General features: G+C 32.7%; 1 protein-coding gene across 1 annotated transcript; it reads left to right on the plus strand.

The window, feature by feature from the left end:
• Nucleotides 1-8,570: 8,570 nt before the first annotated feature.
• On the plus strand, nt 8,571-11,161 carry LOC105331864 (protein FAM124A). The gene has a single exon (XM_011434229.4). It carries the CDS (start codon nt 10,026-10,028, stop codon nt 11,079-11,081), a length of 1,056 nt encoding a protein of 351 aa, XP_011432531.3. The 5' UTR covers nt 8,571-10,025; the 3' UTR covers nt 11,082-11,161.
• Nucleotides 11,162-23,407: the final 12,246 nt, after the last annotated feature.

The following is a 23,407-nucleotide window of genomic DNA, read 5'->3' on the forward strand; positions in this document are numbered from 1 at the left end:
TAAAAGAATCAAAAATTGATCTCTTCAAGTACATGCTTGCATAAGTACAGTTACTTCTATTCAAAAAAATAGTTTGATATACAAATTCAACAGAGATCAATTGTTAGCCGCCTAAAAATATACGGGGGACACCTGTTTAATGGAACAGAAAGTAACAAGACCAAAAATGCCGAGAAAAGAAAACCCTTATTTTAATTCGAAGCCCAAAAACTGCTGCGTAAAGGAAACAAAAAATATTTTGATTTTTTTTTCACTTTATTTAGAGAAATCGACTAGGAAAATTTTAGTCGATGATCGGTGTGACCGAGCTACAGTCGAGTACTCATTGTCATCTGTAGACTATGTACTTTGATTATCTGATCGGGATCGAGTTTCTCTACAGTAGTACACACAGATCAAACCACTGAGATAAACTAAGTGTAGAGATTGAACTCATCTGCATTATACACGTGTAAGATATATATGATTTTTTTTTCTATTCAGCTATACATGAATCGTGCTGATGAATGGTAATTTTCTTTGAAAATTTATCAATTCTTAGAGTATTTCAAAAAAAGATTATGTTTTATTTCACACGTAAATTCATTTCTGACTATGGTACATCTTTATTTCTCAACTTTAAAAGTCCGGGTGTTCATATTCATTTTGATGCATTAGAACTGGCACAAAATATGTTTATTTCATTTCTATATTGCATAGTGCATATTTTAAAGAGAACTTAATGGATTGTGCATTTTTTCCCATCCAGCTGAATCCCATAAATCATTAAACTAAACAGCGACGCAGCAAAAGTACATCTTTGAAGTTGGATAATTAAACGAGAAGTACAGATTCAATATTGCTTGTCAGATACAAATAACAAAATCAAAAAAAAATATTATTTGCTGTCATTTGCACACGCTAATCAAAATTTATTGTTTGTGCACTGTGTACCTCTTGCTATGGACCACCCGGTTTTTTGCTTATCAAAATGTATAACCACGTGATGGTGATGCAGAAGTATGTATACGTAGTAGTTTTGGAATGGTCAGTGTAGACGATATATTAACAATTAAGATTATCATACTTTCATGTTAAATACTGAAATCTGAATTGTTTAGAGGCAGTTTATAATCAGTTCTATTACCCTCAGTGTTAGCAACACACTTGGCAACGGGTAACACAACGAATTGTTTCATGCGCGTAAATTATGCGCGTACGGTTCGGCGTAGAATTCAAGTCATTTCTATATAAAAGCAGAAAAAAATTCCCTAAAATTAGGACATTCAGTATAATAAAAAAAGTAGACTAGTGCCTGTTTGGGAGGGTAATTTACAGTTAAAATTGACACCCCGAGGAAACCATTGTCTACCGACGCAAATTTCAACTGTTACCCTCCCAAACAGGCACTATTTATATATTGTAAAATGGGCGTATCCTTCCACTCTGAGCCTCTTTCTTTACTCATATTCAACGTTTTGTTTATGATCTTTCAATTTGAACAGATTGCAACAGAAAAGGAGAATGTGCATTTATACCCAATGTATTATTTTCAAGTTTCATTCAGATGGTTAAGAATTTTTTGTTAAGAATTTAAAAGAAAGTATCGTACACCCCTTTGTGCTTCTTCTTACTCTGACGCAAAGAGAACTTTGCAGGTAAATACTCTATTAACAATTTTAACAGAACACAGTTGGTGCTGCTAATTCAAAGTGACACATTCTCCGATTAAAAACAACTTGAGAATATGTTTACGTCAGTGAACTTTGGTACGAACAACAAAACAATAAGAAAAGATGGCAATTGAATCCCAACTTCTATTTGTTTTGAATATAAATACGTGAACGGTTTAAAGTACATGTAAAAAAGTATTAGATTGTCTAAAAAAGAAAATATACCCATTCGGTAAGTCTTTGACATCTACAATGTTAATATTCAGGGATAAGGAACTCAAAGCGAGATGACACAGCCATCTTTACGTTTTATTTGTCATCTGAGCATGTCTTTTGAATTCGGTTCAAGGCCATCAATTGATAGTAATACAAGCAAAATTTCATTGAAGAAAACATGAAAGAAATAAAAAATTCAAAACATACGTGATTAATGAATTATGAATGTGTTAATATCAGGTTGAGACTCTGCGTTGTGAATTACTTACGACCACCGCCAAATTCTCGTTATTCTTTTCAGAAACAACCATTTTTGCGGCATACTTTACAGAAAGACATTTAATTACCCAAGGCTTTCAATATAAACATTTCATAACGTTGTAAACATTGAAGTTTTTATGATCATATTTTGACGAGTCCCTGAGGAGGGAGAAACATATTTACGATGAAATGAAATTTATTTTGCAGGCCATTATGCGTTTTATAGAATTAAGTAATGATTTGAGAAAAATCGTGAGTACCCCAGTACTTGACAAAACAACACACCTGAACAACACAACCAAGTAACAGTAAGCACTAATTGTAATGGACTAGAGTAACAAAGCAAAACCGATAGAATATCAATTAAGGCAATAAAATTTACTGCAAATGCGGGAAAAATGAATAAATTTAATAACACATGGGGAAGATGGCTACCTTTTTAACATTTCTCTCTCTCTCTCTCTCTCTCTCTCTCTCTCTCTCTCTCTCTCTCTCTCTCTCTCTATCCTTACTGAACAGATGTCATAATTTGTTTTAAAAGAAAATACAGAATGTAGTAGATACCGCTTTTAAATTGGGTTTAAGTTGATTGTGTTTAACCCCTTCTAAATTTCACAATAAGGTCATCGATTTGTTCTCATTTTGATATATCCCAAGAATCATATGTTCATTTAATGTGTATGTTCTTTTCCGAATTCTTCTTCTTCTTCTTCCGATAAGATTTTCAATTTGTGTCTTTAAGCTAAAACATAAATGTTTTTTTCGGTTTAAGTGTTATATTTTTATGAAAGAAATAGATTTATAATAAAAAGAAACCCTTTTGAATAAAACTGCGACAAAAATACATTTACAAAATTTTTTTCAAAGGACATTTTGTTAAGTTAATGTTGTAACTTCAAGTATATGTGGTGATTGTATATGTAGCTAACAATTTCCAGCTCGCTTATCGGTTTTTCTAAGTTCAAACCTAAATCCGTATCGTGTTAAATCCCCTGATAATTTAACTAACCGATAAATTGTGAATATAACAGCCGTCAAAGAGTTACTAATCAAATTTTATAATAGCTTAATGGCTTTTTAACATCTCATTAAACATCTTTAAAATTTTGTAATGTATCATCTCCCTTTTTAATGAATAAATTTTAAAAAGAGAGTGAACTTAGTTTAAAAAAATATCTTAGTAAATTTCGATTAACTAAAGGAAAGGCCGGAATCTATCGATGATTGTTACTGTTTTTTGCAATCTAAATTTTGGAAATCGGTTCTGGCTCATTTACTTTCATGTTAATTTATGTGACACACCACTTTTGCATTCAAATTCATATCACCAATTTAATTTGTTTACCTATTAAGGATATTTAAAGGTGTGATGTTTGGGCTTATATCGAAAAAAATATACTATAAAGTGCTGTTTTTTCGACGTTGGTGTGCTGAACGATATTAATATAACATTAAGAAAACATTCTAAGATGACACATGCCAAAAAAGTACGACATACATGTAAATATTACCAAATCAAATGACAGATGAAAACATCGAGTTGCTTACAATGAAAGATAAGGCAAAAAATATCAATAGTACCCAGCGTACTTAATCACGATCCTAAATACCCCTCAATTTCCAAGTATTCTCGGGATATGATAAGGCAGTAGCTGCTCTCTGACAATATAAAACAGGGAAGATGGAAACTTAATAAAAAGTCAATTCCAGATGTTTGAAAAAGAAAATAAAGTGATCGTGGGGTATTTTGATGAAAGTAATAAACCCTCAGCGCGGGCCATTGTACGGGGGATCGGCGCCCAGTCAGGGTTTGATTGAGGACCGGGGACAGCGTGTTATTTTTATGTTACTCCACCCTGCTTTTGAGATTAAATGTCAAACTTCAATTTTTGTCCATTATTTGTTCTTTTCATATCTCCCATAATTATTTCAGGCTTACAAGACGTGATTATGATGTGCGAAAAAGTTTGTCATGGTAGATTTTCGTTTCATATGTGATCTACAAAAGAAGTAAGAAGTCCGTAAAAATCGTATATAAGATGTTTCTTATTAAAACACAGAGAGTGAACTCAAGTGCTCTCTCTCTCTCCCTCTCTCTCTCTCTCTCTCATATATATATAAACGTCGACTTACTGAACATGTATCATAGTTGGTTCGAAATAAAAATACATGTACATAATTAATGTAGTAGATACCGCTTTTAAATTGGGTTTGAGATAATTGTGTTTAACCCCTCCTATTTTTAACAATAAAGCCATCGATTTGTTCTCATTCCGATATATCCCAAGAAGCACATGTTCAATTTATTGCCTGACGTCATGACGTCAGGCATATCTAAGGTTTAAAAGTTGCAATCTCCGAAACAGTGCAGACAATGGGACAAGCAAAATCATGATATCTCACAAAAAAGATTGACCGAGGCATGTTTAAAATGTCAGGATTTACGTTCATAATTGATGAAAATGTTATATGGCATGTGGTAACAACAGCGAGCAAGAGTTTTCAAGTAAAAAGGACGGTCACCATGCAGATCCTGCTTTAAAAATAGATCAGCATTCCACCAAATTTGAACGGTTAAAAAGGGGGAGGGGGTCATCGCAACAAGTTGTAACATATTGTCTATTACGGTACAATGTAAGACATAATTGGTGTTGGATTATCATTATTACAAGAGAGTCATCAGTTTGGAATTAAAACAAATATATATTTATACAGCTGGAATGTTTACTGGAGGAACTAAATCGCCAAAGCGGGTGTGACCCCATCTTCGTTTAGTTGGGCGATTTCTTACTAAATGTACATTACCACATTTAAAAATTACTAATCAAGTGTTTCTTAATTCGATAGATTTCTTCCAAAACATCCGATCCAAAATATAATATACATATATGTAGCTGTTACAAAACAAATGTCAAAAAATTCATCTACCCCCCCCCCCCCCCCCCAATGGATCTCTGCCAATGGATGAGTTCATTCGTTGTGTGAACGGTAAAGCAGGATTTCGCGCCAAAATGTATCATTCATAGTTTTTGTGCGTCGATTAGTTGACGAGTCTGTTGGGATCATGCAAATACCCCAGAGCACACCATGTGTTTACATCACAGGCACGTAGCATCGGGGGTTGGGGTGGGGGAGGCTGCTTCCCCCTCCCTTCTTTTTTGACAGCTGGCACTTTCTTAACTTTATAGGATAAATGAAAATATCATGGATTTGCCCCCCCCCCCTTCCATTTTTGTAGGAGCATGCAATAATGAAAAGTTCTGCAAATAAGAAATTATAATTGAATTGAAGTTACAGTTAGGGTTTTTTTTCATGAATTTGAGAATTCACCCTTTTTTAATTGCTTGTCAAGATGATTTTAATGAAGCTGCCCACACACATTCAGAAACAATACGTGTTTGTGTACCCTCTCATATTTCAGAAGGTTGGAAGTTTTAAAAAATGCCTTTCAGTTGATTTTGCAATTAATATAACAAATACAATTTGAAAAAACGACTATTTACTCTCCAGCTTTCGAACTTACATGTACTTATATGATATGTGTGCATTCCTAATTATAAAAAATTGAATTAATAAAATAAATGAATTTTAAGTGATAGATATGTACATGTTCTAGATTGAAGAAAAGACTAACATTTCGTCTTAAATTTGCATGTTCCATTTATAAATTTATGATCAGCAGCGAAAATTAAAATTCATTTCTGATAAGATAGCCTAACTGATACATGCATGCTTCCATTGAATAATTTTGTTTAGTCAGGCAAGCTTTTTGGAAAGCTATTACTTTTATATATGTAGTTTTCCGAATTCCTGAACTTTATATATGAGCAGTAGTGGTAAATTTTGAAATGTCTTGGTGTTCTTGGAATTGTCTTCTAAAATCATTTTAAACCCCGAATTTTTTTGTCTGATAATTACGATCATGAATGTCAGATTAAATTTCACACGTTACAGACAAATCAAGTGAATACCTGTGTTGATTCTTTAATCCAACCAATTAAGATACGTATACATCGACAGCACATTACTCTACCATTTATCTTATCCTTCATCGACAAACACATTGAAATCTAACAAAAACCGAGTTTAGAAAATCGTCAAATGGACACAAATGAGATTCTTACTTTCACATTCCGTACACCGTGCATTGTTACAGAGCACGTGATGTGATTAGTGTCCTCCATTAATCACAAAATCAGCCATTTATGAATTATCGAAACCTTTGACACCAGGTGCATTAATTTTGACACATCGGTGATAATTACCCAGTTTAAAAACAGTATATTTGATGCATACATAAAATAGCACAGACTGGAATAATGAATCAATAAATGTATGCGTTATAAATTATTATGTTGAAGTCGCAAAGAAGCAACAACCTTAAATAACCCAAATGCATCAGATCAAAAGAAAATTAAACGTAAAAATCGATACTAAAGTATCATATTTTTACTTTGACATGAACATAGATTCACCAGGTGTCAATCAATTTTCCGATTATCTCATATTGAACTAAGAGATGGTAAATATATAAAAATCAACATTTTTCTTTTTTGCATGAAAACACTATCACATGTTTGAACTAAAGAGACACACCACCTTTATTTGCAAATCCTGTTTTTTTTATCAGAAAATAATTACCACCAATCTTTAAAAAAAGTATGCAAAGGATTAAATGTTGTGCACTTTTTGTTGAAAAAATCTTTGTTCAAGGAAAGAAACAAATTGTCGAGCTTCGGGTATTTGATCCGGGCTAACTTCCGTGATCACAAAGCGAAACCAATCATGTAGTTTAGGGGGAGCAATTTGCCTCATACATGGAAAATTGTTTCGTGGCAAAAACCAATAATGGCCAATCAGCATTCATGTATTGACTTTAATTATGGAGTATGCAGACAATTGTAATCATTCACAATTAGACCTTTTTTGAACAGTGTGATGGCTCTTTTAATAGTGTTAGTTCTCAGGTTACTTAGGTAATAAGTTAATCTTTAATTGTCTATCAAATATTTCAATGTCACTAGATTTAATGGACCTCTCTTGCTCGGTTTAGATTTACACCCACAGTACTTGCTTCCTACCTGCAAGTGTCCGTATGTACAACTTTTTCCCAGTATTACCCTTTTTTAAGGCAAACCTAACAGATAATAATCTCTATTAATCTGTAATTAATAATAGATTTTATATTATACTGACATCATGTTGATGTTTGTTTAGAAAGCAAATTTTGATAAACTTTTGATATGTCGTTAGTTTTTTGGTTTTTTTTTTATTAATTTATTCACAAAAATTATTAAATCAAAATTGATTATGACAATAAACAAACACTGCTGTCTCAATAATTCATCGAAATAATCAATGTATTATTTCTATCAAATCCCGTTTTAAAGCGAAGTACTTTAATGTTAAATTCGCTGGATATGCTCTCTGAATTTCCGGAGTTTTAAAAAGGATTTCTAGTGCGATTAAAATCCTACAAAAATAAATCAAAATCAGTACTGTTATTAAGAACTTCGTTAAGAAATAATTCCTTGTATCTCTATCAGTAAATCAAATGTAATCGGTTGTGTAGCTATTGTTCGCAAATGGAAATGCATTGTAGAAAAAGAAAACCTTCGTTTCGCCTTTCCCTCCCATACTATTTTAATGTTAATTTTATGAGGAAGTCCTTATTTCTAAAAATATGTTAATGTCGGAATATATTAACACAGTTTGATCAATAATAACTCGAACAGCATCTATGTGAATGGAAGGCAGCTTTGAACAGTAAAGGTAAACTCGTTAATCTCAGTACACCTGAAAAAAGGCCCCACTTTTCAACGAACGAATTTAACAGAAAAGCGATTGATTTTTATTAGAAATGGAATGTTTGATTTAAAATCAAAACTCTCATATATACTATATAAATTTGAGAAAAAAAACACTCTCAAAAAATTAATTCATCAATGGATTTGCATGATGACAAAAATAAAATCAATTTGAGCGATCGTGATATCGAGAAAATCTATCTTTTGAAATGAGAACTAAAACTGATGCTTCGAAATCATAAATATTTATGGAATCACAACGACTTCAAACATTGTGACCTTGAGTTCGTTATAATGTTTATTTAAAAATTCTTCCTGGAAATGAAAATATAAATGGAATCGCAAATAACTTCAAACATTGTATCCTTGAATTCGATTTCTATAATATTTATTTGAATATTCTTCCTGGAATAAAAAAAAAAGAAAATTAATAACATGCAAGTTTGTCAGATACAGTAGATCCTTACATTATTTTTTTTTTTTAAATTTCGAATATATGTTGCTTATTTCATAGGGCTTCAACTTGCTACAAAATCTGTAATTATAGAGCTATCCAACCAGTTACAATAATAAACCCACACTCCACGGTGTATTCGTGTCGTGTAAGATGAACCGATCTATTATACGTATGGAAATCAACATCAAAAAGTCGAAACCCTTCTTTTCAAAAATTTCCATAACGAGGGCTTTAGAAGTGTTTTCCATCTCAGATATCCAGCAAGTGTCGAGTTGTCACCGGCAATCGTTCCTGTGTCAAATTCTTCCCCACTGTCTGGTGTGGCACCTCTGACAAATTACTGTCATTGTGTAACGTTTATCGCGGACTGAATCGCCATGACAACCGGTAAGATGGAGTTCACAGCCGATGACGGATTGTAATTTGTCCGAATTGTTGTAACACTGAGTGACGGATTAATCTCCTGATTTGTACCTTGTTAAATCTGTTCGGCTCGAGTGTCTCAAAGTCATGTCATCTTATGAGAACATTTGGAGTGGTTTTCTGAAGACTTCTGATATGCTTTGTCACTGACTTTTTTCCGTACAATATACTAGGATATTATACGGTAACACTGAGTGGACAATGATTGGATTGCAAGTAAATTACTTGTATGCAAGCAATGAGTACTGACAACCCGTTTCTTTGATATGAATTTTCTTTTGTGAGTTCTAAAGGAAAATACGATATGTAGATATTCCGTAAAGTAAGTAATGTAAGGAGGGGACCCTCAACATTGAATGAAGAAAATGGATATTGTTGTGTGGAGAAAAGAGTAAAGACACTCAATTAATCAATCGACCAAATTAAAGAAATGACGCAAGTTATTCCATCCTAACCTAACAATCGGAATGCGACCGCAATAATGAGTTTGGAATAAATGGCCCTTCCTGTCTTGACCTCGGGGTACCACCTCGGGTATTAGAGGGAGCAGTCCATTTAAATCTATTACATGCTGAGGGAGTTATTTTGTGAACCATTTTAAAGGTTTTTCTTGTCGCAGAAGGAGCGTAACGCTCAAATTCTGATTCCGAAATGTTAATGTAAAAATTTAAAATGCCAATGAGAAGATAATATTTTAAAAAAATCCCTATTGTCCAATCAGATCGTTGTGTTACTTGCTCTGGATCTGTGGGAAGAAATGAAACATACAACGGTAAACCACGTGCTTTGTTATAGTTTCGAAGTTGTCTTTAGACAGTAACGAGACAGGTTTAGTGCTGACTTTGCTTCAGAAGTGACAGGACTATGGCAGTAGGTGATGAATGTGTCCAAGTAAAGGCAGTCATCACTTCAAACCGCAATCTCTAGACCCGAACGAGCGGGGACGTTTACATGCAATTTATTCATTTGAAGTTGGAGTGGTACAAGATAAACTTTTTTGTGAAAGGCTTTTTCAAGCTTACAGGAAGGAGATTTGTGCTGTTATTCTGATGAATTTACCAGATCGATATGCCTCTTACACTAATGCTCCTAATAGCATATTAAGCTTGATAGATGCTGGGACAAGTCAGCGTAAATGAGAAATTCATTGTTGAGTTTAATTTTTCATTGTGATGTTATAACTGTTTCCACGAGATAGGAATATTTTAAATGACAGTTGATAAACTCGATTTAAGGACTTACTCCAACATGAGTAGTGCGTTCGATCCCTTTTGGTGCAATTTATGCATCACTGTGCCGAAAGGAAAGCGAAAACTTCTCAAAAAAATTCTATACCCATTAACGAAATGGATTGACCCGTCTTTCGAATTTTTCAACATTTTTGAAAGTGACATCCAGCCTCGAAACGATGATAAACCCAGTAGAACTTCAGAACAGTGCGAAGTGGAGAGCGTGAGAGCACCTTCCATTAGCGTTATGCTGTTTTTATCTGAAAATGGTACCATGTCATCGAAGGATGTCCAAAAGCTGTTCCTCTTGCCTCCTTGGGCCTATCACCACAAGGTGGAGCTTTATAACGTACGTTCCCCGGAAAGAACTGCAGCCTGCCAGGAATTCTACGAAATAGCAGACGACATGCCTCTTTGGTCAGTGTGTCCAGTTCATTACGGAAACGAACATCTAAGAGTTCTTATTTATGTGAGAAATTTTCATCAGATGGTGGAATTTTACAGGGTCATTACGGATAGTGAAATGGAGAGTAGCAAACCTGGATTTTGCATATTTCAAATGTGTTCTCAACCAGGATTGGATATTCAAGTAGCTCTAAAATACTCAAAATACATCGAACCGTATCCGATTTCAACCACACGTTTGTCATTTAAGGTGAAAAGTGTTGAGTCCATCGGGGCTTTTACTGGATGCAATCTAGAACCTGCTGAGGGCAACTCATTTATAGCAACTGACCCTGATGGAAATAAAGTACAACTTTACCAAATACCAAATACAGAATCTTCTATACCAACGAAATCAGTGAAAACTAGAGGTGAAAAATTCTCAGAGGATATAAAAAGTTGCCGAAGTTCGGACAGCCATGATTCAGGGCGGTGCTCAGACAGTGAAATTTGGTGTAGCGAACCCGAACCTTTTCGAAATGAATCTTTTGGACTGAATTCTCGGACAGAACATGTGCTTCAGATACAAGAAAATTGCGTTATGCCACCAGCACTTAACACTAAAAACAAAATCAAAGCAGTCTATTTGTAACAAAGGGACGAGCAAAAGTGCACGGGTAACGAGTTTTTAATTTTTACAGTTTTGTGCAATAAATCAATTTTTAAAACGTTTTCACTGGATTGAAGTTTTTACTAAGCACAAAATGGCATAAAAACTTTTTACAAAGTATTTCACAGACTGCAATATCTTTAAAGGTAAACTCGAAAGGCAATTTGCAGGTCGCACCGAAAAGTAAATAAATTTGTGTAACCCTTACGCAATAAAGTTTTTGTACAAGAAATAGCTATCCGCGATTTAATCGAAAGGTAAATAAATATCTGCGTGAATCATTTAAACGGCCGGCCACTAAGTGTCAGTGGTACCTAACTAGGCGAATCTTGTGAAAAATTTTAATTTACAGATTGAAAAGATCCTTGAAATCAGCGCCTCGTTACATAAGTTTGAAAACATGAACTATTTTAATTACTGGACTGTTGTCGGGTATGGAATTTTCGTTACACTTAAAATTGACAATGTTACACGTTACTATATAATTATGTCAATGCTGTTTTAGAAAATGAGGGCATTTATTGCTGGCTCAGAAAATTGAAACATTTGAAAATGACAGTACTAGTATTTGCGATAGAACTGTGGGTTAATAACAAAATTTTAGCACCTTAAAAATAAAATTGTTGGACAACAATAATCGCCCGATTACGTCAAAGTTCTAGATTTTTCCCCTTAATTTTGATCTGCGTCTGATTATGTCTTTTACAAATTTGATATACATTGTTTCTAAAGAAAAAAACCCGGTAGATTTATATTGAACAAATATGATAAAAATCACAGATGGGTATGTAACAATAGCGCTATTACAGAGTTATAAAATATTCATTAGTGCATGAACGCTCTATCAAAACGAGGATCTTTTTACATCCATGATAATCGCGCTGAGTTCGCTTCTTTGATCAAGTGATATCTAGAGCCAAATATTGATGATTTGAATTATTTCTTCCCTTCATTTCCGCACCACCCGGCTTGAAGATCTTCTTGTGATGAACTAATATCCTGGTTGATGCTGTTAAAAATCAATTTTGGTCTTCGTGAACAAACTCTTTCAGGTCCATGAAAAAACAGTAATTGACGGCCTGGGGTATCTTATAGGACAGAGATACAAGACTAATAAATATTTCGGGAGTACGAAGGGGGCTGTGAATGTGGACAATTTACTTCTTTCCTTGTGAGATAAATGGTGTTTTAATTAAACTTTTTAAAAAATCTTAAACAAAATCAATTGCATGTAGATAACCAAGTTTAATTTCATAAGAAATAAGTCCTCTTGCGAAAAAATATTACTTTTAGACAGACTGATAATAGCAGAGATTACAGAAATGACAAAACCTAATTGTTTTCCTGTCAGTTTAAAACTTAATTGATTATAACGGATAAGATAAACACTTTTCCTATATCAGAAAACATGAATATTGCTAACTGCTAACAAAAATGGTAAGTTGTATGTGCCAATAATACAAGCTGCATTATTATAACAAACTGTTCCCTCTCCTAGAATGATTAAAAGTAATGAGACCAACTTCGGTCAGGTTGCATGTTTCCATTGTGAGTAAAAAAGATTCTTTCTATCTTTTTTTCAAACTTGCGTTTGTGAGTTTTCTTACATAAACATATATTTGATTCGTAGTCATTCCACCACCTTAATCTATCGTGCATTTTGAAGGATTTTTCTTTATAGAAAACATTTTCCTTGATTGTGCAAGGTTTTATGTAATCGTAAATTGCACCCCATTGTTAAAAGCTAGCCTCTTTGACAGTTTAAAGTGAAAAAAAATCAATTAAACTTTTGCTGATAAAGTGAAGTTCTGACACTGATATATGAAGTAGGTAAAGTAGAGTAGGTAGTGTGATAATTGATTAAGATATAATTATAGCAAATTTAAGGCTGTTACGTTACTGAGACGGACAGCTGTCGATGGCGATATTTGGGACTGGTACATTCTGTATGAAATTAAGGTCGGTTGCTATATCAAGAAGTACAGCTATATAATTATTTAATTATACCGTTTCCTTATCTTCTTATTGTGCATTGTGATTATTAAAGGTATTTCTTTTGGTTTTCATCTTAGCAGTGCAATTTGGAGTATAATGCACAGCAACATATCAAAATGCTAAAACATTTCCAAATCAAACACAGAGCTCTTTGAGAACGATATGTTTCTCGTATAAAGTTAGCATATTCATCTATGTTCACTTGCCCGAGTTTTACGAGCAACTTTATTAAAAAAATATTTTGTATGCTGTAAAACTCTTTTAAACTAATGCGGTTAAACACAAAATAATGTTTCGTGCTGCCACCTTCCTCTCGAACTAATCAGTCCCTAATGATCTTCTATCGTGTTGCAAATCAGCGATTTTTGCACGATGTGTTTGAATAAAGCTGACAACCATATGACTAAGTATGTGGAATTTCGGATCTCACCATGAATGGAAGCGACCCTTCTGTGGGACGAGAATTAAGAACATCAATGCAAAAGTAATCAAGCAGAGAAGCCAATTGTTTACCATATTGCGTGATAGAAATATTAAAGTTAACAGTTCTTCTAACCACGACCTCCTAATAAAGAGTTTCGAAAATAAATACGTTTATACAGCAGATTTCAGTCAGATTTTACCCGGGTCTGAACGAGATGTTAGAATATTAAGAGACAACAATATCTCAGGGAATGTAGTATCATTTGAAATTAAATCCAAGGAACACCCCGACCTTTTATTCAGTAGTGGAGAAGATTTTAATTTAATTACATATCATTTTTTCTCTCTCAACCTGAGCCATTATTCTACAATAACAATAAGAGACTAGATGAATTGTCCTGCATTAGTTGTCTGTTTGGATTTGATCAAGGGGATGTCGTTTTTTCCCAGCCAAATCACAAAGACCCGTGTTATGTTTGGTAGTAATTCATCTACCCACAAAAGACCACCACAGACAACAAAACAATAATTACAACCCTGCGTTTGAGTAATAAAATTGCTAGATTTGACGTTGACAGCGCGAAGATACAAAACGGGTGGATTTTAATTTTTTTCTTTTGGAATGGATTATGAAACGACCCGCGAACAAAAAGGTTCAAAGTTGTTCCACCTGAGCATATAATAAAACACATAGGCACAGCAGTAGGTCTCTTAATAAGAACATAGGATAACACAACACTTACACGAGAAAGATGCGGGGTGACAAGGTAGAATCCAATTCTATTATGATTCGCCTTTTCCGGCATCTTTATGATCAAGCTTGCACATCATTGTGAAAATTTCGTAATAAAAGTAGTGATCTCATATTATTCTTTATTTTCTGTGCGAAGGACATGCCCTCTAAGATAAAGTTGTTCGCAAAGAATTTTATCAATGTTAACTTCATATGTAATCGTATATAGATATTTTTCATAAGAGATAAAATACAACAACAGTGCAGGGCATCAGGTACATTCTAAAGAAACTAACATGTAAAATCTTAAGTATTATGGATTTTATTCCGGATGATAGCTAAGATTAAAAGTAGGATGTATTTTATTCAAAATAACACGTAAATCTCTATGATAGTGCTAATTTTCTCTAAGATCATAGCAATGACATTAAATAGATTAATAAGATCAATAAGATCAAATTAGGCATCGACCAAACTTTCCTTCGTATTTTATTACACTAATTTATTTCACCTTCCTATATCAAATTGATCGGCAGATTCCCATAAAGCTGTCAATGTCTGCACCGATAACTGTTAAACGTACAAATGTTTCTTCAAAGTAAAACAAACATTGAAATTGCTAAATTGGCTCACAACATTCCAACGTCCCCATTGAAGTCATGTCACGTGACTTGTATGGCCGGCAATAAATTGAGTTAATTTTCTTGCTGAATGGACTTTATGAGAAACCAGTGAATAAAAAATTGACATGGGGGTCCTTAACATGAAAGGTAAGGAAGGTAATTTTTACGGATCAGAAATTCTTGCTATTGTGATAGAGGATTTGGTAATGTGGTCAATATGTTGCAGATAATAAGCTTGTTCTTGATTCGTTTCTGAAAGCTGAAAAAAATCAATGACTGACATTAAAGAGTCTCGAGTCAATTATTCATATCTTTTAAAAATGGCATACGAACATACAGGTACATGTACAACTAGACATCTCATTTTCTAATTTAACTGAATTGTCCATGACGGTTGCAAATTTTCCAATACATGTAGCAAGATGAAAAGAAAATAACAAAGTTTTAATAATAAATGATTATATTTTAATGCATTCTCTTTTATTTGGAATAAAACTTAAACGAACTCGCTTTTGATCTCAATCTCACTTTTACAAAAGGAATGTATAGTGGAAAAGTGAGACTTAGATCGAAAGTGAGCTCGTCTAAGTTTTATGGCCCCGGGGCCAGATGTCCGCACATTGTAAGCAAGAAACCGACTTCGGGTTTCAGGTAGAATGATCGTAGTTGGTATCAGGCTGCGAATAGCCAGAGGAAGATGCTTATTATGTATCTTGGAGCAAAGACGTCAAAAGACGTCAAAACTCGCGACAGACTTCAACTGAAATCAATTGCAAGAAAAACATTATGGATTTAAAAGTAAGTTACCTATTTTCAAGGTGAAAGAGCAAGGTTACCACATCCTTTAAAAGAAAACATCTGGTCTTTGAACAGATCAAATTTTCAAGGGAAGGGATCATAGATGGAATACAGGACGCGTTGACAATTCGAAGATCTTTATTAACCCTTGAATCTGAGCCAGTCATCACATTCATGTCATGGGATATTCTTAGTCAACACTTTGAACGCGAAATGTTATGCAGGTCCTATAACTAAGTTTTTACTGGGCATATATTTACCAATCTTGTATGTATGGTGGCTGGGCATACGAACGGACAAAACTTAACTGATGTATCATTATCAACGGAATTATTCCTCTATCTAGGAACTGTCTGAGCCCAAATTTATATGTATAAAATTAATGTAGGGGAATCATTTATTCCGATAGAAAGTGGATCTGCTTTTGAAAGAAAATGTATAATTTCAATATGTGAACTCAAAATTAAGAAACAATTGTACATGTAAATAACATGCGAATGCATTTATCAATTGATTGCAATCAACAGTAAAACAACCAAAAACCGCCTTACTATGATTTATGCAATAGGTACATGTAAGTTATAGATAGAAGACAAGTAAACAATTACTATTTTCTTGTTATTCTTAAATAATTGATATGGCATTGTCCTTTTTTTATTGTATCCGATAAAATGTACTTAATTTTGTAACAGTGACTGCTACATAGTATATCACATTTCATATAAATAACGATTATTCCCGCTATTCAAAAACTCATATTAACTTTAAGTAAAATTTACACCATTGATTTTAACATCTAAATGGTTATCAATTAAATATTCATACAGCAAGACCCTCGTGCCTGAACCAATTTTACAATAAAGTATTCATAATAAAATAAAATCAATGATAACACAATTAAGAAAAATATTCAATATTATGTATTACATTGTAAATGGAAGTTGCACACCTTGATACCTTTACCTACATTATTAACAATACACGCTTTTTAACAATTGGTATGCACATTTTAAGCTACTTTTTAATTTGTGATTACATCGAACCCCCTACTGGTTCAAATGTTTGGTGTTAATTTTCAACGAAATAAAGAAATTGTGTTCTTTACTAAACTTGACTAAATCTAGAGCATATACAACCCAAGACAGACCAACGCTGCGAGCTATAGAAAGGTCTTTCACAGAATTTGAATCGTAGACCGAAAATCTGATACAGTTTCCTCACACAGAAAAAGCATTGAGCCATTATGTATAGGACATAAACCATGCAAGCCTGTCTCGAAGAGAAGGCGACAAGGGTTAAAGAAGCCCCTGTCGTTTAGACGTAATCCTAAACAAGTTTGGTTCGTTTATGTTACAATCTGATAAAGTTTTTTAAAAGATTGTTGAATTAACAATTTCCAAAGTGATGTTCTCTTTGTAAGTTTTATTGGTTGATCTATTAGATATACATAATCACCATTCTGAAATATACAAATTATACCCATTTTACTTATAAAAAGCGTTGGAAGATACTGAAGGACTGTTTAACAACATGCATTTGTGTAGTGCATATTTATTTGTACCCCAGTCGAGATATTAGCATAAATTAGTAGATGATCATAAAATAAACATAACGATAAAGATAACCCACTGACTTATTATTATTATCTTAATACGGTGCATTAGTACTTTTAAAAATATGTATTATTAAAACACAGTTGCAAAATTTACCTTAAAAAAGAATAGTTGTTCGATGTAATCGCTTGAAGTTTGATAATCTGTCAGCTTTCGATCAAAATAAAGGCTTGAAGTCTTTTGTCAATTTGTGTTGTTTACCTTAAGTTTTTTGGCAAAGGAAATGATAGGCATAGTTCCTATTAAAAGTTCCTTCTTTGGTAACATTTATGCCTTTAGTTTGGTGATTGTGGTGCACTCACACATAATGCCTTCATTTTGGAAAAAAAATAGAGATTGCATTTTGAAGGTGTCAGTATGGGCCATTTTTGTGTGTCATAGAAAAAAATATTTCTTTTGTTCCAAGAATTACATTGCAATAATTCAGAATTTAATATACAAGCATAAAGTACTTGCACATATGCTACATGTATTTATTTGATAGTTTGAACGTTATTCATAAAATTCATAAATAAAGAAATGGTATGAACATATTTGATTTATTAAAAACATCAAGTATTACACCAAATAGCATACATTTTTTTAAATCAAATTAAAGCTAGTATGCAACTTAATTGCACAATTATATGATATCTGTGCAATTATGTTGAATGGCGACTGACGTTAGGAAAGCGTGTCAGATTATTCTGTGGTTAAGCGGTGCATGTTTGGATGTGCACCGAACGAGCTGTATAACCATATTTGTTCTCTATGCAAAATAAACGCTATTTTTTGTTCGAATTGTTTATTTGATCTTTCGGATTAACATTTTTTGCAGATTACAGAGCATCGTCAAATCAGATATAAGTAATTACGTCAAAAATTCACCATTTTAATAATTGAATGACGCTTTTTTATACATATAAATGTATATGATATCACCATAAGTGGTTTATGCTCTAGGATCATTGTGGAACGATTGTATTCAAATAGGCTCACAGGAGGGGAGAATGTTGCAAAACAAGATTTGACTTGGTGAAGATGAGTATCACTTTATTTTTAAATGATCGATGTATCATAAACATAGGACACTGTACATCAAAAATAGTTTTGGTGTAAACCAAGTATGTATAAACTGCTACAATTACTGTCAACTGAAAATATACTGAATTAAATAATGGACAATATCTTCAGAAAGACGAATCACACAGAAATGTGTTTGTAATAGATAAATAGGTAATACTTTGCTGCATTAATAAGTGCATTGCTACAAATTATGTCTTATATTGTATATATACAATGTATTATATATTCCTTATAATATATGCTGATACCTTTCGAATAAAAAATCTAAACTAGTTATTTTGCCCCAATTATAACACCAAAACACAAATACCTAGATATGCAGAAACAAATTACATACATCCAGACAAATCTTTTGGTAAGGATCTGTTGGTTTTTTTTTTTTTTTTTACATTACTCAATCAATTTTATCTTATCTCAAAAAATATCTATCAATATATGTGCATTGGAAAACACATTATGATCAAATACAGCAAATCTTGATTAAATTATATTTTTATTCACCCTATTCCATTTAATGAGATATATTGATAGCATCCCTTTTCTCCATTGTTTGCCATCTTTGTATACAAAAGCAGTTTTGTATTTTTTTGGAGCAAAGTTTTGATCTTTAAATTAGAGTTCGTCCTCTGAACTTATTACAATACGGGTATTAATCTCTTTTCTTACAAGTTTAATTATATTCAAACAAATGCCTCTACAAAATGAGTAAGCATCTTAGACAAAGAATAGAACAGAATATTTAGACTTACTCGGGGTTCTTGGTTTACATATAAACGAGATTTATGCATCATGGCATCGAATGTTTATTGCGCTACAAAATACCTACAAAACGTGTAAAACGGCGGGTCTGGATTCAAGATTGATGACTTGTCATATGTTCTATGTAATTAGGCGTTTAGTTCTTAACATATATGTTAATACTAAGGATGAAAAACCCTGCAATTTGATAATATAAGTACCCTATCAATTCCACATCTGATAAAAAGGGGATAACGGAAGACATGCTAAAACGCGAAAAAAAACCTACGAAATCGAACACCCAAGTTAAAGCCATCTGATCACTATAGACGCCATGGTTTGTTTTTTTTTCGAAATGAGCGCGCATTGTCAACAGACTCAAAGATGAGACTTTTGTCAGGTTTATTTATGTAGTCATAAACTGTGTTCTAATGTTTTATTTGGTTTCCAATTTTGTGTTATTTGAATCAAGCTGTCTTGCACCCGAGTGTCTTCGTAATATTATCTGTGGTTAATGTGATGTTGTATGCAAATGCTGTACCCAGTTACAGCCAGAATAGGTTTGTCTGTTTGTGATATCAGATACACTGTGCTGTAAGTACAGAAAAAAGTTGCATTTATCATAAGGGGTACATATTTAGTACGCAATTATGTCAATTATTTACATACAATATTTATCTAATATCTAATATACTAGTAATAAATTTTTATCTCGGTAAAGAACCCCAAAATACAAAAATGTACATATAGAACGATAAATCGTTTTGATATTCATAAAAATGTAACGGAAATTGCATTGTCCGACAAATTAATTGTAAACCATTGCATGTTCAATCAGTTTGAATTCATTAAAAGAGTAATCCTTAATAGATATGCGTAGGATTTAACATTTCAAAAAGCACTCTGACAGTACAACGTACTTATGTTCAAAACTTTAAATTATATATATTGACTAAGACCGTTAGCACAGTCAGAGGCAAAAAATAATGTATTTCTTTAACCTATGGATTATTCTATGATTGCTATCATAATAGAGGTCATTTTGTATTGACAATAGATTTATGAACCTCTCAGGATATCTTATCAGCTACACAAAGTAACAAAATTCAAATACGTTAAAAACATTGTTGGTGCTGTTTTTCATGGATTCTTTTGAAAAATTCCAAACATGATATCTAACTGCTCTTTTTGGATTCTTTCTCTCGAAAAAGTTAAAGGTTAAAAATTTCCGGAATTTATACGACAAATGAACTAACATGCAAACTATTTTATTCTTAAATGATCAAAGCAACCTATTTTGACTATTATAGATTAATAGGCATGGTCAAACAAAATAAATGGATACGAATCGTAAGTTGTACAATTGACATTGGAATTGACATCTTAAGTCAGCATAGCTGTCATAAATATTCCATATAGGTATTTTTTCTACAGTTAGACAAGTTTGCATTTCCATTTATGAATTTTAGAAAGATAATTTACAAGTCCATCTTTTTTAGTGATTCAAAGTTAATAGTATATAAAACCAGAACCCGGCCTGTACAAGTACAATGCACATATTAGAATTACATGTACATGTGTTATCATCAAGAGGCAACTCATTTTATGATAACCTATAACAGTTTTTTTTAATATAAAAAGTCCTGAATATTAATAATAGTTCACAACCGGAATGATAGTCATATTTTGTTCATTACTCTATACAAAAATCATATGTGATTCTTAGAATAGACTGTATTTTTATATCAACAATATTAAGCTATATTCCAACCATAACGAATAAACATGAAAGTCGGAGGTAACAAGACACAATGTTGCAGACAAAATATCAGGAGTTATCGATCCTGTCAGTAACACAATGACGCTAGATGCTGTAGATACTGCACCATTCTTCTTTGATTTTAAGGGACTTCATCTACAACCACCTGGTTTGAAAATCCTACAATATGAATTGTCAAGATGCGTCCGTTAAGAGGCTGGATAGTTAACAAATTACATATAAGATTTAATATAATACCATTTACATATCATATACAGTATTTAACCATAATCTATTATAGTTATTAATATCTACAACGGAAGTATTTATCATAGTAGTATTCCCCACCAATATCTATGACAGAATTATCTATAAAAAATACCAATATCTAAAGTATCTCTTTTGTAGAAAAATATTTACTTTTTTTTTTACTATATATACTTTGGATCAATTGGTATGATGTAATTTGGTTTAATTATCGAAAATTCCGTTTATTGAGGCTGGGTGGTCCAAAAATTATCCATAAGATTTGACTTATTAAAAAAAATAGATATACCTTCTACAATATTCAACTAATATCAATTTTTTTTTTTACAGAAAACCTCATATATTTTAGCTATAAAGTTTGCAGTTTTATTATTTATGCAGAGCTTGTTATTTCCATTATATTATTAGTGTAGTTCAAAATTTACCACGACCATCCAGGACTCTTCAACAGTTTTCGATGAGTTGTGATTGGGGCATCAGACTGGTATTGTTGTTTGACCTGATAAAAAAAATAGCAAAAGGGAAAAGTTTTGTGCTGCAATTAAGTAAAACATGAACAGATTCATATATGGGCAGATAATTAATGCAGAAATGACTTCACAATGTATGCGTCTTTTTGTTATGAATTTTAAAAAAGCATTGTGTTCACTTACGTTCGCTAATTAAATTTTAGAAAAAAATACCTTATGAAGACAAAACAATCAAGATATCACAATTTATCACTAGGTGATCTCTAAATGATTTTCAAACGTTCCACGTTATACCAGTAAGTTCACTCAACGACTGGCATCTCTCAGTCGAGGATTCGGCCCGAACGTATGAAGGGTGAGGAGATACAATCTTTGTTCTGTCGCCCATTCTCTCTGGCGCGCTGACCGTTCAAACAAAAATTCAATAAAAAGTGTTGTCTTTTGTCCTGCTTTCCTCCAGCTTTTACGTAAAATGGATATGGGATACAAGAGTCATCATCTATTCTTAATTTATCTCAGATACTGCTCAGTATTGTGATTCAATAAGGGTATCCTTTGAGTTTGCAATAAAATCCAAATATCTGTACTTCATCTCGATAGTACAAGAAACCAGCCTTATCTTTCTTTTCTTTCTTTTTTAAACTTTGGAGGTATGACTCCACACTTTTGAAGAAGATAATTAGTGCCCGAAGCGACTATCCCTATTTCGAGAAGTATTCATTATAGTCGTATTTCCCATCAATATCTTTTACAGAATTATCAATAAAAATACCATTAACTAAGGTATACAACATGAATACAAATATTGACTTTTTCCGTCTGCCTTTTTGAAAAGTTGATATAAAGTAATTTGGTTTTATTATCAAAATTGCCATTTTGAGGAGTCTCGGGCTGTAAACAAATTACCCAATGCATTAGATCTATATTATTTTAAATAATGATGTGTCTAGTTGTTAACTATCATTTAGTGAAGAACACTTCCATATATTTAACGTTGAAACATGTTTTTCTTTATCTATATACCAAGCTCTTAAATTTTTTTATAAAGTCTAAAAATATCTATGACGATCGAACCCTCATAGCATATATATTGCAACTAATAGCATTTCTCAAATCGATTGATTAAAAATCAAAGTACTGAAATACCGACGGGAGTTGATTTTATTGTTTATTTATCTATTAGAATTTATTTTAAAATCAACGATTTGTAATTGCACATGACAAGTAATTTCTTAGCTGTATTTGTCAATGAGTTATTACGCACATTTATGACAAGAATTCCGAGATATAGACGGAAAATCCCATAAAAATCATCTGCAATATTTAAAGATAGAATTGGCGCCATCATACTCTATTTTTCATTATGTATCAGTAATCGAAATATTTCTGAAAATCTGTACCCAAGCAAGTTTTAAACAAACACGTAACTATAAAGTTTACCCTACACCCGTACTGGTTCTATTCTTAGATTAAATAGTATGCCTTTGATTCCAATCGCTACCGCTGTAGAACTTCAATGACAGCGAACCAGTCTTAGTGAACGCTTGCGCAGAAATACACTCATGTACGACTTAAAAATTATCTTATTTGTTCGTACTATTTAAAATCTACTTTCATGTTATTTCTAAAAATAAATTAAGTTTTCCTAAAAACAATGCTTCGTAATACATTACATAGAATTTATCAATTTTTATGCAAGTACTTAGTCTTGTCAGCGGATATGGTTTCCATTCATGGTTTTGCTAAGGTCCACACGCTGTTTCACTTCCGTTTTGCCAGAGTTACTGAATAGCAGCTAAAGTTGATTAAAATCAAACTCCAAAA

Source organism: Magallana gigas, chromosome 5 (genome assembly GCF_963853765.1).
Source record: "Magallana gigas chromosome 5, xbMagGiga1.1, whole genome shotgun sequence".
Lineage (NCBI taxonomy): Eukaryota > Metazoa > Mollusca > Bivalvia > Ostreida > Ostreidae > Magallana > Magallana gigas.

What these genes read in the sequence shown, in the direction of transcription:
- LOC105331864 (XM_011434229.4), top strand. Translation starts at nt 10,026, where the DNA reads ATGACAGTTGATAAACTCGATTTAAGGACTTACTCCAACATGAGTAGT.